Source organism: Dermochelys coriacea, chromosome 15, assembly GCF_009764565.3.
Source record: "Dermochelys coriacea isolate rDerCor1 chromosome 15, rDerCor1.pri.v4, whole genome shotgun sequence".
NCBI lineage: Eukaryota > Metazoa > Chordata > Testudines > Dermochelyidae > Dermochelys > Dermochelys coriacea.
The window spans coordinates 29187898-29203389 of NC_050082.1; the positions used below are offsets into that span (position 1 = coordinate 29187898).

Here is a 15492-nt window from a genome sequence, read left to right on the forward strand (position 1 = left end):
TTATAAACAAGTTCTTGAATGATTTTATTGTGGGGAATTGGTGGCAATTCACATTTTGAATTCATGCTCATTCTCTCCTTTCCGCCTTGCCTGCAGAATGAAAACTTGGCTGGATTTAGCTTTTCATGATCTAGAAAGTATCGTCTCATCTCCAATTTATGTTTCACTTTTTGTATATATTTTCTCTTCCTTCCCTTCCTTCATTGCAGCATAACGTGCCAAAATGAAGAGAAAATCACTAAGTCTGGAAAGCAAGGAGAGAAAGTAGTTAAGAAATGTGCATTTATCATCAGATATGCTTGTATCTAGTGCTACATACATCTATAAAAAACAGAGCGTACTGAATTACAGCACTGGGAGCTGCAGGTAAAACAAAGCAACAGGAGACAGAGAAAACAGAAATGATCCCCAAAATGGCATTCAAATGATTGTTCCCGCAGGAGCCCAGTTAAAACATAGACAAGCTAAAATCTTAACCTGAAGTGAGAGCTTCTCTGGGGTACCCCTGCTGTTCTCCCCTTGAATACTAAAGGAAACCACAATGTACGGTCTCTGAAGCCTTTATGGCAATTAAGAATGACGGAATCTGTTTTACCTGTTCAAGTATTTGGCCACATTTGCATCTGCCTCTCCTGCTTGTACTAAAGGAACAACGCTAAAAAGGAGAGTGAAAAACAATTTCATGTTATGTTTAATCTATTACTCTGAATACACAGCTTAATAATAGATGTGTCTTTGAGGTTTGGAGATGCTCAAAACCTTGAGTGGTCACAGTACAGTATTAATTTCCAGTTTAATCCCTTCTGTACTGGAATTATAGTCTAAAAATTAACTCGGACCATAAAATCCAGGGATTGCTACATGCTTTAACCAATCAATGAAAAACAGTGCTTCAGCACAGATTCTGCTTCTGTGTAGAATGTAGGAGAGAGAGAAAACCTGTTATGTGAAAGAGCATCAGTATCGATGGTAGCAGTTTGTAAGAATAATTATTATCAGTGACTATACACCGCTAAGCTCATTATCCCCTACAGTACTGGACTCACTGTTTTGGCTTTCTACAGTTCTTATGTTGATATGCATGTTTTACACTAATTGCTTTGTAACAAGAGGCCATAAGATTTTTTTTTTTTTTGCAGCCAAGATAATGTTGTTCAGTCATAAAAGTTCGTATATGCTATCTTACAAAATAAATTCTAAAGCTAAGAAACTACAAGGATGCACTTTTACTCCTTGACATGACTTTCCTGTTGCTCCCACAGGATCCAGTACAGCTGATTCCAAAGGCTGAAGCCATCTTTTTTGCTGCGATAGCATCAAAAAAGCTACAGGAGAGCTCTTTAATTAAACAAATCTTTATCTCAAGTTTTGCTGCAATTCTAACAGCATTTGCCTTAAGATCAATTGCATCAGATACAGTTTTAAATGGCTTGGAAGCTGCAGCAACTACCGGGGCTCAGAAGGCCTTTTCCCTCAGCCTTATTCTTATACTTACCACCTCTCTGTTCTTCGGCAGACCGCTCTGGAGAAATGAAGAGCAGAACTACTTTTACCTCCAGACTGAAACAACATTAAAAACACGTAAGTGCCTTGTATCAGAAGCCACATACAGCCACCCAGCTGCATAGAACTTAAACATATGACATTTTACACAAAATAAAGCCCTATTAGACACTTACAGAAGCTATAATATCCATCTGAATGGGACATTTCTCCTGGACATTTAAATTCAATTGCAGATGGAGATAGAGGAGGGTTAGCTCAATCTCTTCTACCCCTACAGCCTTCCTGTATTTGTACAAACACTAGAGAACAGCATGTGGTGGACCGACCTCAAGAACTACCCAATGTTTAATATCAATTAACTGACAGTGGGTTTCTGATTAAGTCTTCAATCACATACCTAGCAAAGAGTTTCAGTTCAGTAAAAAGTATGAGCCAATACCTACAGGCAAAATGAAAGCAGTGAGAGGTGGAAGTTGGTCTGAGTATTTATCAATCCACTGCTCCAGCTCCAGCACTGGCTTTTCACTAAATGATGTTCTTTCTACAGTGGGAAAGAGGAAACAAATAAATCCATCCACAAGATGGATCTTGCATTTTACATTTGTCTTACTAAGTACTCATTAGAGAAGTAAAAAATTTACACTTGTCTCCCACAGATTCCATCTTCTACAGCAAAAGCTCATAGAAGTGCACAAGTACTATCACTAAATAAACAACTTGACCTACAAAGAGGGCATTTTTTTAAAAATACGGAGCTATTATCTCTGTAGGTAAAATGATCTGAGGATTACTTAAGTGAGCCTCCCTGGCTGAGGAGAGAGGAGTTGCAATGTTGGAACCAATGTCCTGCAGCATACACTGGACCTAGGGACAGTAATAGATAGAGAAAAATGAAAGTATGCATTACAATCAAAGCATAGACAATGAAATTACATTCGCAGAGATGACATTTGACACTCCAATAAGACATTCTAGAGGCAGTGTTGTACAGATCCTCAGAGCCTTTAATCAGGTGACATTGACCACTTCTGCAGTGTGATGCTAATTAGTAAATGCCAAATGTACCCTCTACATGAGCTATCTTCCACTGTGATACACAGTCCTTTTTATCTCAGGCAGCTTGGCTTAGTATTTATGTTCTCTTGGTTTCAATTTGAGAATGCATAACAACAAGACTTAATCTGTGCCCAAGATTGTGCATAATAATGAATATGAACCTCTCTCTCTCTCTCTCACACACACACACACACACACACACACACGTTCAACTGGTTTCCTTTTCAGTACAGATAGAAAGAAGCATCTTGTTTCTTCAGGTAAGAGATTTTCAAGTCTGCCTAAAGGATTTATGCAAAATTCCCACTGAATGCAATGGGACCTACAAGCCTAAATCTCCTAGGTGGCTTTAAAACTTTAAACCAAGGGTTTAAGAACTCAGCATTCTAATAATACAGATTTAATGGTCATGTTAGACATAGAGCATGTAGTTACTACTCACTTTGTGAAGTTCTTCGACAAATGTGTGGCCACTTTCCTGGCTTAATTCACTAGCTACCCTAGATTAAGATGAAGCAGAGTTAGCTCTAGGACAGAGGAGACTTGTTTGGCACATATATCTTATATTTATGGCTCATTGTACACTCAGTATTACATGCACAGGTTCACAAGGAGCATTGCTTTGCAACATGGAACAAAGTAGGACTCAACACCTAAAAAGAAAACACCAATTCAAAAGCATATCTGCATGATCATCTGCTGCTTTTTGTCCATATTAATCAGAGGTACAAATGAAGCATGTTTCTTCCTATACTCAGGAACTGCAGAGTGTGGACACAGCTGATCCACTAGCAAGTTTTTATTGATCAAGAAGCAAATTCTCTTAAACAAAGAGAGAGATGAGACTGAATGAATATTATGGTTGGGCACACTTTTTTTTTTTTTTTTTTTGCCAATGTAGCTCTCCAGTGAATTTGACTCAGGATATATTTACAGCTTCTCCCACAGGCTGACAATATATCCACCTTCTCCCTTTCTTTAAAAAGAAAACAACCCCAAGAACACCAAGAATAAAGAGTGTACATACTCCCATCAGAACAGGCTTCTCAAGCTTTGCTGCATCTTTACATCACTGGATGGGCTTGTAGCCCTTGTCTATGTCTGCAGTGTTCATGACTGTTAGGTATAAGCTTATCAAGGTAAGTAAAGATGACATACTTTTTGGCACTGTGTCTTCATATAAGAACTTTAGCAATACCCCAGTAAACAAAAATCAAAGATAGAATTCACAGTTTTGTTACCCAATAGCAGAACTCAATTCATCTGTTGTTCCCAAAGCTTCAAAGACCTGATCATCTTTAGATCGCCTCTCCCCAGTGTATGTGCTGGAAAACCCTTTAAAAACAATCAATAGCAACAAGAGGAAAAGGGATTGGAATAGACAAAGCTGCAAATTTTACAATATGAAAACTCACTGCAGTCTGCTAGGTTGACACTGAGGTAGCAGCAGCCTTTAATTTATAAGACCCTAAATCTCCAGGGCCTCTACCACTGAACAGGTATCAGCTGATTGCTTCTGTGACAACCAGTGATGGACCCCCACCGAACATCAGTTTCTTCCTGTCAGGTGACGGTGTCACAGACCAACAAAGCAACATGCCAAAGACTTTTTCCAACTAATGCATGGGCCTGTGTCTTAGTTTAACTAAGACACCATGACCTCCCCGGCTCCCCTTGCAAATCTAGGAACAGCCCAGCACACACAGGACAGTCAAAGATTCACTGAAGCTGTAGAGTCAAGATTTTTTTTAAACACAAATCGTGCTGGGCACTAAGAGGGCACATGGAAGAGGAAAACAACCATTTAATTTCTGTAAGGACTACAGACAGTCCAAGCAGCTTTCCCTGTGGCGATTGCTAGAAAGTCACCTGACAATTCTAAATAAATAGCATGTCAGAGCAGCCCGGCGCTTATCTACTGTATTAGACAAGCATTCATTACAACCTTACACAAATTAAATTGGCTAGTACATTAAAATTAATTCAGAACTGTTTTGGGAATATAAAATGCCATGCAAGGGCCTTTGTTGTTTGTTATATTTTTACCCAGCTATGACGATATTGTGGCTTCTAAGTTTTAAGTGCAGCCCAGACACTACCTTTGTCTCCTGTTTTCGTGTAAATCTTGGGAACGTGGGTTGTCTTGGGTTTGATTTCCAGGCTAGACACAAAATGGAACCGTTATGAGTTTAGCAGAAATGACATTTTAAGATGCAGTTGTTGGCAAGCTGACGACTCTATTTATAGAGCTAGACAGACACCGCTATATCTGCTGGTAACGCCAGGCTGTCCAAGCACTGCCCCGGTTCCTGCCCCCCTCTCCCCCTTTCCTCGTAGCAGAGAGCACGGGAAGACAACTGGGGCCAAAGGGCGAGTTTTGCTTTGGACCGCTCCTTGGGACACCCCGGTTCACGCTGCCATGGGCCGGTTCAGGGCAGGGGGATCCTAAGAAGTGTCGTGTTTTTCTTTCATATGAAGTATTGTGTCGACCTCACAGCTGGGGGGGCGGGGGGGAGAAGGGGGCGCAGGCCCAGGCCCAGGCCCAGGGATGGGGGGAGAAGCTCGACCCAGGCCCCGGGGGGCGGCCGGAAGGGGGGGAGGGAGGGTGCGAGCCGGGGCCTCTCTCCGGCTCCCCCAGCGCCGCGCCCCGCCCCGCCCCGCTCACCTGGCCGGCTCTCCCTGCCGACGGTGGCCCCGGGCCCGCGGCCAGGCCCGGAGCGGCCTGCACAGCGCCAGCCGGCGGCAGCCCCGGCCCAGCACCGCCGCCATGGGGCTGCCGCGACCCCTCCTCGGCCTCCGTGCCCTGACCTCTGACCTCTGACCCCTCTCGGCCGCCGTGGCCGCGCCAGGCGCTGTCACCCGACTCGCGCACTACCCGACCCGGCCCGCTCCCCATTGGTCAGACAGGGATCTCGCCTCCCCAGGGCGGCCCAGTGGTTGGTTCGGCGGTGTCACGTGGGACAGGCGCTGGGTCCCCATTGGGCGCTGAGGGGCCTATCGGGGAGCTCCTGGGGCAGCAATCGAGCCTGGGAGCCCCGCTGCTGACAGACGACCCCAGGCGCAGGTGCGGGGCCGGGGTGCGGGGCTGCCGCGGCCGGGGCCTCAGTCCCCGCTGGACGTCGGGCTGGTGGCCCAGGCGTCTCCCCGGCCTGAGGCCCCGCCCCCGCCCCCGCGGTGCCGCTGCGGGGGGCGGGGGCGCCCTTGGGGTAGTGAGGGGGGGCGCCGGAGGCCTGTGGCGTGGGGGGCTGGGCTCCGCTACCGAGGGCGATCAGGAGACTTGGGCCGTTGAGTTATCGGCCCAGCACGAGCCCCTCACGCGCCTCTTGCCTTTCCCCCTTTGCAGGAGAAGCCGTGGAAATGTTGGCCAAGCCCCTGACGCTCTCTGCCCCAGGGAAAGCCATTCTCCACGGGGAGCACGCTGTCGTGCACGGCAAGGTAAAGTGCTCGGCTGCCGTTGACAGTCGGACGATGAGAGGCGCTTAGTTTAGGGGCAGCCGTGATCCTTTCGCTCGTTGTTCTGCGCAGTATCTCTGCCCCCTCACTCATGCCTCGCTTTTTTTGTGTGCAGGCAGCTTTGGCTGTGGCCTTGAACCTGAGAACGTTCCTTCAAATTAGACCCAGTAATAATGGAAAGGTCGTAATATGTTTGCCTAATATTGGAACCAGTTTAAACTGGGAAGCCGCCCGGCTCCGGACACTGCTAACGGCATTTTCAGGCAAGTGCTATTAGAACAGTGGAAGTGCATGTCCATATATTTTAAAATCATGAAAGCCCGGCTTCATTCTCTCTTCTGTTGTGTGGCGTATTGCACCCCAACCAGCTATTGCACTTTGCATGTGCTTGGCAACTATCTTGTGTGTTAATGAGTGTTGTTGGTCAGCTGGTGGCTAGAAGCTACAGTAGATTTAACTGATTAGGTTTCCCTCTCCCACCAAATCAGGCAGCTGGATTTACTAAGTGTATTCACGCTCCCAGAGCCAGTGTTTTAACTGGTCCACATAGTCCACAGGCAGCAGATGCGCTGGGTGAGATACAAGTGATCTGAGTCAGTAGGAGCTTGTTCCATCTTAGCTACTATGATTCTAGCATGCACCGTTTAAAAGGGGACAGAATAAAGTCTCTCTAGGGTTAGCGTGTAGGTGCTTTATCAGCAAACCCCAAGGGTCCCTCTAGTTCAGTGTCCTGTCTTCCAAAGCATCCTGAACCAGTCAGTTGTTGTAGAAATCTGTAATCACCTGCCTCCGCACCCACCTATACTGTAAGACTTGTATGTCTTGTACCACACCTAGCACAAATTAATGTGCTTGGCTCTATATGAGTCAGAGATAGAGCACCTTTCATTTATGATGTTGCTATAGGTGTCATGAAAGAAGCACTTCTTCAGTGTCGCTGGTGGTTTCTTCTCCCCCTCCCCACCCCCAGTAATCAGTTTGTGTGCTGAAGCATAGTGGCGTCTGTCTTTATTCTATTTAGTGTTACTGGACGTGCCATTCTTGTAAATATCTCATTCTAATTTGAAACAATGTTTTTTAATCTTTCTTTGTAAATGTATAATTCCACCACTGATTGCTTTCCTAGATGGCTTGGATGAATCTAAATGCCCCAGCCCAGAACAAATGGAATCACTGAAAGAGTTCGCAGGAATCACTACTGGACTTTCAGCCACTGAGAGCCTTGGTACCCTTGCATTTCTCTATCTGTACCTGTCTATTTCAGCTAAATATGGGTAAGAACGTAGTCTTCCTCAGAAATGAATGCAGTATCCTAGGTGTGCATGGTTCCTGTTAAATGTCTATTCTAATTTCTTGTGAAATTACAGATTTCTAAAGCTAAAATAAGAAACTAAAGAGGGGAAGCTTTCCTTTGTGTTCTTAGGCTCTTATCTTGTTAGTAACTCTGAGGTGAAATAGCTAAATTGTGCTGAGTGGGTGGGAAATCCGCAAGGATATGCCCAAAACATGATTCGTCATAACTGAGAAATAGTGCTAACCTTCTAAGTGTGGTTAACACGGCAGTTGACAACGTTACAAACTGCTAAAAGGGCTCTAGAAATGTGATCGGCTGTACGTACTAATGATCTCAGCTGTAGCAAGAGAAACACAATCCTGAGCTCAGTTTTGACAGTGAAATAATCAAATATCGAAGCATTGTACAGGTCTCTAGCTACATAGGGCTTCATATCACAGCTGGTCTGAACATCTTGGTGATAATAGGAGTTGAGCTGTGATCAGCGTATTCTAAAATCACATGTCCTTCCCACTTTAGATAATGGAAATTCTCCTTTGCTTTTAGCAGTAGGGAGCCTATTATACACAAATAAGCAGTTCCAGTTCTATCGAAGAGAGGGCAACAGTACGGACACTAGCCAGTGTATTACAATAGTAAAATGTAAACCAACTGTTACTGATGTGGGATCTTAAAATGTTTTATTTTAAACATATATTTACAAAAATCTTAAGGGTATATTTATGGTATTCTAGTAATAAATCACCCCCACCAATGGGATAAAAACCAGTGGAAATGAGAAATCCAATTTAGCTAGGCTTTATTCTAGCACAATGGATTTGCAAAGCTGCTTAGCTGTGCTAGTTGAAAGTTCAAGAGGCCCATGTCTGTCATATACTTGTGTGTATGCTGACACCACCAGTTGGCTGGTGGTGTGATCACAGCAATTTTAGTTTGTATCTGTTGCCTTTCATCTTCAGAATGTTATTGGCATTTTATGCAATGCATTTTAATGTGTTTCAGACAGGTACCAAGTGTGGAGATAGTGGTGTGGTCTGAGCTGCCCACAGGAGCTGGGCTAGGCTCAAGTGCTGCCTATTCTGTTTGTTTGGCAGCTGCCCTGTTGACTGCATGTGGAGCCATTGGCTGCCCATTAGAGGAGGAGAAGCCCGTAGTCAGGTAAAGCATCTGAAAAGCCTGTGTATCTTGGGTGTGTAGAATTGGGGTAGCATAATATTCCCTAAATCTCCAGTGAGAAGCAAATGAATGTTGCTTATTTCTTAACTTCATATTCCTGTCTCTCTGAGCTGATGGCTTGAAGTTAGTGACATAGTGTCAGGATACAAAATGTGATTCCAAGACATTACCTGTTAAAAATGTTCTGCTTTAGTGCCTGAAGCAATGATTTACAAGATTATGCAGGTACACAGAGCCAAGCAATGAGACCTCTGTCCCCCAATATATTTTTCAGCAAACTTCTGTCCATACAACATACTGTGCTAGCAAAAATGCATCTTCCAAACTATACTGGAAGTGGTGTAAACATCTGCACCTCTTTAATTGTAATTTGTAGTTCGGATGCAGTGTAATTTTCAGTTACAGTTTGAATGCAAAAGGGTAAGTGAAGCTTCAAGAGGTCATCTTTCATAGGGTCTTCACTTAACATTGAAGAAAAAAAATATAACAAGATACGTGAACTCATGTAAACTTAACACACATTCCTATATATGGTCCTATATCTATGGAAGCCCCTTTATGGCCCTATTCACCATCTTCCACCCTCTCATCAAAACGCACTTATGCTGTGAGGTCTGTAAACTTGGATCTTCCCCTGAACCTGATTGAGCAGGTAAAGAATAAGACCATGTAACCGTTAACCTCAGCAACTGCATAAGAATGGCCATACTGGTCTGGCATGATCTCCCTTCTGTAGTCCTTGCCTTCCCAACCCATCAGCCCTCCTGCAGGGTCCTACCATCTGTCCTTGTGTTTACTTAGGACCCAATCCTGCAATTGCCAGTTCACAAACCTCCACTGAAGACACTACATGGGCACAGGAGTGTGCCTGTGCCCATCCCCTGAGTTGCAGACAGAGGGACAAGGTGGTTTATTTCTCCATAGAGTTCAGTGTACATATGGTGCTGGAGGAGCAATAATGAACCTTTCTGATTTCTTCGGGAAGTTGTATCAATTTGTCTTTTACAAGCTGTATGAGTAACGAGGCATTTGCCAGCAGGGTCTGGCATTGTATTGCCCAGTAAATTATGCTTCAATGCCAGTAGTCCTACACCTTGGTGACACTTTTCTTCTTCCCTCTTCATCAGAGGGGGAGAATCCAGTTTAGAATTAGACAGAAGGGCCATCAATAGTTAAGAAAATAGTCCTGTTTGAGGAATAGTCACAGCCCCAAGCAGTTAAGGGACACCATCCAAAAGTGTTTTGAGACCAGATGTTTGGCAGCGTCCTTGTCAACTACAGTGACAAATGAAAAGTATCCTTGAAGTGCAATATCCTAGAGAAGGAGAGGAAAGCATCACTCCCAAAGAATGCCCTGTGATGGGTCAGTGAGTAGCGATGAGTCAGGACTGGGATAGTTTGCGCTTTAGCTACAGGTTACACGTGTTGGCTTCACCTTCTACAGAAATATAATTTCTACTCTTCTTTCTCTCTCTCCCTTGTAAAGGTCTGTGATTCTAATCACCACTGCCAAACAGTACAGTCTGTTCGCAGCTGCATAATGCAAGGACGAGTATTAAAAGTTGCAAGTGAAGTAAGGAGCTGTGTGTGAAATGCAAGCTGTTCAGGCTCAGACACCTCCCAGTGAGATGAAGCTCTCTGCATGAAGGGCAGACACGTGTTCTTTTGGAGAGCTGCATCCATTTACATTATGGTGCAACACTTGATGCCACTCTAGTTGGAACTGATTTTAATATTTCCATTATTGACCTTGATTTTTAGGCCTTAATATCTAACATTTCAAACTGCATTGGTCTCTCATATTTGGAATACAATGGGAGCCAATACAGGGTGTTTTTTATTAATGACACACAGTATGCCCGTAACATGGCTCTGTATAAAGTGGTGATTGAGCAGAAAAAGGCTTAACTTGCATGTGCCTTGAGAATTGTCTTTAAATAAAAGATATTAAGAGAATTTGGTGCTGGGCCAGAGAGTACTGGGATCAAGGGTCTCAGTTTAGCCACAGAGCAGTAGGCACTACTGCAATAAATAGTAGAGAATGGCTGTTCGTGAAACCTTCTCCCCCTTACTCCATTACTGTGCCTCTTCCATAATACTATGGGAGAGAAGGTATATCAGTCCCCAAGCCCGTCTGAATTCTTGGCCTCTTTTCTAGTAACTGTCAACAATGCTGACAACTCTGACCATTGCTTGTGTGATGTAGGCCGCAGTCTGTCAGGATCCACCAACTCATTTCGTATACACCAAACACTGATCCCACACTACTGATCTGGATCAGTACCAGCAACCTACAGTTGAAGGTTCTATGTCTCATTATGAGCCCTCCAGCCCTCATCACCCCCACTCCACTCTATAAATACTTAAAACACATATACACACACCCAATCCATACACAGTGCCATATGTTCTGCATGCTCAGCAAATTCCACAAACCCACCCTGTGCACTCAAAAGAACTGCTCCAACAGACTAGTGCACATTGACACTGATATTAATATCCGATGTCTCGGCATCAGTTGTAGTCTGCACAGTTCAAAGTTAGCTTTTGATGCAGTGAGAATATGAATTTGACAGGTTTTTAGAGTACAAGGAATAGGAATTACATGATAGGGCAGAAGCATGAACATCGATTTTTTGCGTAGGCATCATACAGTCTTTAGTGTAACAATGAGAATAGTTGGTGAACCATACTGAAGCAAGGGACCAATACTGGGATCCCACCTGCTTCCTGGCAGTGTTTTCCTGCATCTCCCCACCCCTTGAGATCTCATCGGCAAACATCTCTTTATCCCTCTTATGCCTAAAGTCTCTTGATTTTTCTCACTGCTGTTTAATCCTGTGAAGCGTTTTGGGATATGGATCATACAAACAACACTCTTCAAAAGAAGACGTAGTTTGCTGTAATACTGACCTGCTTTTAATACTCCCTGGCTGAAGGGCTTGCCTTTTTCGCTGCACATTCTAGTTAACGGTAATCTTCACCAGTGCATGACTGCCATTTTCCTCTCCAATTTGTGTTTCCTGTCATGTACAAATAGTAATAATATATGGATTACAATATTGCTTTTAGGCCAGTGCCCCATTGTTCCTGGCACTATACAAACAGATAACTGTGAGATGGTCTCTGCCAAGCAGAGTTTATAACTTCAATTTAAGATGAGACAACAGGTGGATGCAGCAGGCAGACAGGGAAGCACAAGGAATAGTGCTTACTACTTCTCATTTCCCAAGCCCTAGCTGCTAGGGGGCTGTGATTGTTCCTCGCGTAGAATGGTTTTCTTAACCATTGATGGCTCTTCTCTCTCAGCTGGATTCTCCCCCTCTGAGGAAGGGGGAAGAAGAAAAGTGGCACTGAGGTGTATGCCTTCTGGCAAAGAAGCATATCAAACATCTAATTATAGTATCTGTGAGGAAAGGAAGTATTCTCCCCATTCTTACTGATAGAGACCCAGAGGCCAAGAGTCCAATGTTATGTTCAAGACTACAGAAGGAGTCTGTCAGATCCAGGTGTTGCAGGCATCCAGCCCTTTGCTTGCACTACTACACTGCCTCTTTCGGGTGGAGATTTAGCCAGACTCAGCTGTGACACACACAGCGCTGCTTGGAATCTTCCAGACTATTTCCTCACATGCAGCTTTCACGGTGCCAACACTCTGTAGCGGTTGCTGTGTTCAGACTGATTCCATCTTGTGATTGTTAGAAGCAGATGCACTTAAGTGTGTGGCTTAGATACGAAGGTGATGGGTACCTTGGATGGCAGTGCTGCTTTTACTGGGCTGAGCACTACTTCATTCTGTTAGTTTGTGCGGGGGTTCATTTCCCCTCCCCCACGAGATGTCCCCCTTGACATGCTGCACTTCAATCTGCTCATGTGATTCCTGCTGCTCTTTATGGCTGGTGGACTTCTTGGTTCTTGTGGCATGTTGCCCGCTTCTAGTAGTTTTAAACTGTTTTCTTGCCTTTCAGGTGGCCTGAGGAGGAGTTGGATTTAATTAACAGATGGGCCTTTCGGGGAGAGCAGGTCATCCATGGCAAGCCTTCTGGTGTGGATAACTCTGTAGCAACTTGGGGTATGTATTTTTCAGTCTCAATCCATTCCTCTTTGGCTCTGAATACAGGTGCTGTCACTGTCAGAGTAGAAGAGGCCACTACTTGGGCATTGGGAATGATGGCTTTTCCAGTCCCCTTCGTGCACTGCTGCATAGCTGGTGCAGGGAGATCGGATGGGATTTGCTCTGGGTACAATTCCTAAGTAGCACTTCAGCAAAGAATCCAAAGGGCCTCGCAGACTGCAGTGAATCTAAATGGACTTTCAGTGTGCCTCTCAAATTGCTCACAGCCCTTTATGCAGGGAGTTTTGACTATATAAAAATGTGTCCAAAATCCATCCTGCAGACTGACTGTTCAACCCCAGTCTCTTTCCTCTTGGCAGACACTGGATTAGAAAGCGAAGAGCACAAATAAAGCCTCTTCCCTACATCATCTTAGTACCAAATCCTCTTCTATAGTTTTCCTCTGTGTTGTTGCCAGCGTGCTCTAGTAGAGACTCTCTGCTTATTGATGGCATAGAATGAGGGTAACGTTACTCCAGAATAAACCTCTCGTACATTAGCAATGTTAGTAATGCTTTTCGCCTTCTCAGGAGGGAGAGAGACTGGTCTGTTGAACTGGATGGGGTGGGAGGAAGGAACCAGAAACTTCCAAGTTCTGATTCTAGCTTTGACCTTGAAGTCATGCTTGTTTTCTGTGCCTCTGTTTCCTTATTTGTAAAATAGGAGTAATGCCTCACAAGGGTGTTGGGAGGTTTAATTCACTAATCTCTGACTCACTATATGAATCTCCCTCGTTCACATTAATGCCTTCGAAGAGGAGCCCTCATGGAAATAACTGGAATTTACAAATTATGTAGCAAATAAATATAAATTAAAAAAAAAAAAATCTCACTGCAGGATAATGCTTTGGAAAATGTACGTACTTGGTCGCCTGTACCTTAGTATTTATTGTGTGCAAGTGTGCTGTGATGCTTCTTGCGAGAGCATTTTTTAATAATCTTTTTAATAAGACTTCATCACAGCTACTCTATCTATCAAAACATTGGGAAGCAGATAATGAAGCAGCAAGCTTGCTGACTGGTGGGGTTCTGTTGGGTTACTAACAGTTATTCACACTCTATGCTGAATCTGGTGTGTGTTTTAATGTGTTTAAATCTACTCCAGAAGTCTTCATTTGATTCTTACTTCGTTATTTTAGACCAATGAAGACTTGATTCTAACCTAACTCTCTCCATTTGAAAAATCTCTTTATTTTCTATGGCCCTCAGTACAGGAAAGCAAAGGGTGAAGGCACCAAGTTACTCATATTTGGGCCAGATCTCCCCCTGAAGTTAATGGAGCTCTGCCTGCTCACACCATCTGAGCATCTAGCCCTTTGTTTTGCCTGTGCTTCGTGCAATTAGCTTCTCATGCTGTAGGTTAGTTTCTGCAGATGAAAGACCCTATATACTTATTAAACATATTATTTTCAGCTGTGTCGCATACTATGACTATGTATGTATCTTACTCTAGGTGGAGTACTCAGATTTCAGTCAGGGAAAATCACATCATTGAAGAGGTAATATTAAAATTATTTACACACACAGAACATACCTGTGTAGAGTTTATGGTCTAAAGGTAGGAGAGTAACAAAATCAGGCTGAACAGTGCAAGTAGGAATCTTGCAGCCAGAACCCTGTGTTGGACCTATCGGGTAGATTTAATATCTCGAAAACCAGTTTTGTTATCTTGGGTTGGAGAAAAATGAGGCCAATGAAATGTCTGGTTATTGTCTGAAGTTAGATTATATGGCAAAAGATCAATATTAATTTCATGGCCTTATAGCTCCTAGCAGCAAATGACATTTTAAAAAAAAACAAAACAAAACCACAATTTCTTGCATATTGAATTTTAGAACTGTACAAAAACCAAGCTGTAAAGCCATGTAAAGAGAAAACAAACACTGGTTCAGAATGCTCTCTATACCTCCAACCAATGAACTATAATCCAATGCCATTAAAATCTTTCACAGTGCATGAAATTGCTCTGTTAGCAGTTAATGTCTCCGGCTGGCTGGTCTCACGAATGGTGTTTCAAAGGAAAGATATTTTAGCTGAAAAACATGGATCTCAGTAAGCATGTTTGTCATATTTGTAGAACCAGAACAGTTGTATCAATGTATGTGTAATTGAGAGCGCCGAGTCCCAACCCAGCAAAGCACTTGAGCGCATGCTTACTGACGTTAACAGGACTTCTCATGCTTAAGTATGTTGTTAGATTATGGTCTTAAATAGCCAGCCTGTTCTAGAGGGGTGATAGTCCAACAGCCAGACTGTCTACTTTGACTGAGATCTTCTCGATGCAGTAGAGAAGGGAAGCGCTCATGTTTTGGCTCCTTGATTCTCTGCTCGTCTTCATTCCAGACTAGATCCATCTCACCTACAGACTGCTCTAACCTAAACAAGAGGAGTCTAGAGTGCTGTGGTTAAAAACCTGGCACCACCTTCAGATACCTTTTTTAAAATGGAGGGTTTTATTGATTATACATTTTAAAATATTTAAATCCGTACAGTAGCCTTTGTATTTTTTGGGCGCGAAGGGACAAATGGTGAGAAGCAAATTAACTTTGTTTCTGCTAAAATGATCAGCAGTGAAATAGTTAACCGTGTTGACAATAAAACGGACACCATTAGACTTCAGAGCAGACAAATCAAAATGGCAGGTCACAGCTCTCAAAGCTGTTATTTCAGTCTGTGGCAAACACAGGAAGATGTCACTGCATCAGTTTACATTAGCCTCACATTTTCAAGTTTATTTTTATGATCCCAAGAGGCAGGCACTTTTTTAAAAAGGTGGAGATTGTAGAGCCTAATTATGTAGCAAAGTTTGTGACTCTGGAATAGCGGAATACATTGGGCCTTGCCTGTACATGTAGATATTACATGCATTAAGGTTGTTGGACCATGGCGTGAAT

The 15492-nt window shown here is 43.6% G+C and overlaps 2 protein-coding genes across 10 annotated transcripts in view; one reads left to right on the forward strand and one right to left on the reverse strand.

Moving 5' to 3' along the window:
• Positions 1 to 5472, reverse strand: MMAB (metabolism of cobalamin associated B). Its single transcript, XM_043498285.1, has 8 exons — positions 5228 to 5472; positions 4662 to 4723; positions 3005 to 3062; positions 2298 to 2370; positions 1950 to 2047; positions 1496 to 1560; positions 596 to 655; positions 1 to 244 (listed from the first exon to the last, which is right to left on the reverse strand). The coding sequence occupies exons 1-8, from the start codon at positions 5456 to 5458 to the stop codon at positions 157 to 159; spliced, it is 735 nt and encodes a 244-aa protein (XP_043354220.1). The 5' UTR covers positions 5459 to 5472; the 3' UTR covers positions 1 to 156.
• Positions 4815 to 15492, forward strand: part of MVK (mevalonate kinase) — a 56169-nt gene continuing 45491 nt past the window's right edge. For 2 of the 9 annotated variants that reach the window (XR_006275916.1, XM_043498284.1), the window contains exons 1-6: positions 5756 to 5997; positions 6131 to 6278; positions 7142 to 7289; positions 8312 to 8467; positions 12454 to 12557; positions 14052 to 14097. Coding sequence is in view for 8 of the 9 variants with exons in the window: in XM_043498284.1 (XP_043354219.1) it covers positions 5920 to 5997; positions 6131 to 6278; positions 7142 to 7289; positions 8312 to 8467; positions 12454 to 12557; positions 14052 to 14097 (680 nt within the window). In the remaining variant the exon portion in view is untranslated. Of the gene's footprint in view, positions 4838 to 5559; positions 5627 to 5754; positions 5998 to 6130; positions 6279 to 7141; positions 7290 to 8311; positions 8468 to 12453; positions 12558 to 14051; positions 14098 to 15492 lie in introns of those variants that run through there. The other 7 variants (XM_043498280.1, XM_038373377.2, XM_038373374.2 and 4 more) reach the window with 7 other exon arrangements.

What these genes read in the sequence shown, in the direction of transcription:
- MMAB (XM_043498285.1), bottom strand. Translation starts at nt 5,458, where the DNA reads ATGGGGAGCGGGCCGGGTCGGGTAGTGCGCGAGTCGGGTGACAGCGCC. An exon ending in CGGCAGGGAGAGCCGGCCAG is followed by an intron (nt 4,724 to 5,227) that starts GTGAGCGGGGCG and finishes TTTTGTGTCTAG; the next exon opens with CCTGGAAATCAAACCCAAGA. An exon ending in GTGGCCAAATACTTGAACAG is followed by an intron (nt 245 to 595) that starts GTAAAACAGATT and finishes CTTGCTTTCCAG; the next exon opens with ACTTAGTGATTTTCTCTTCA.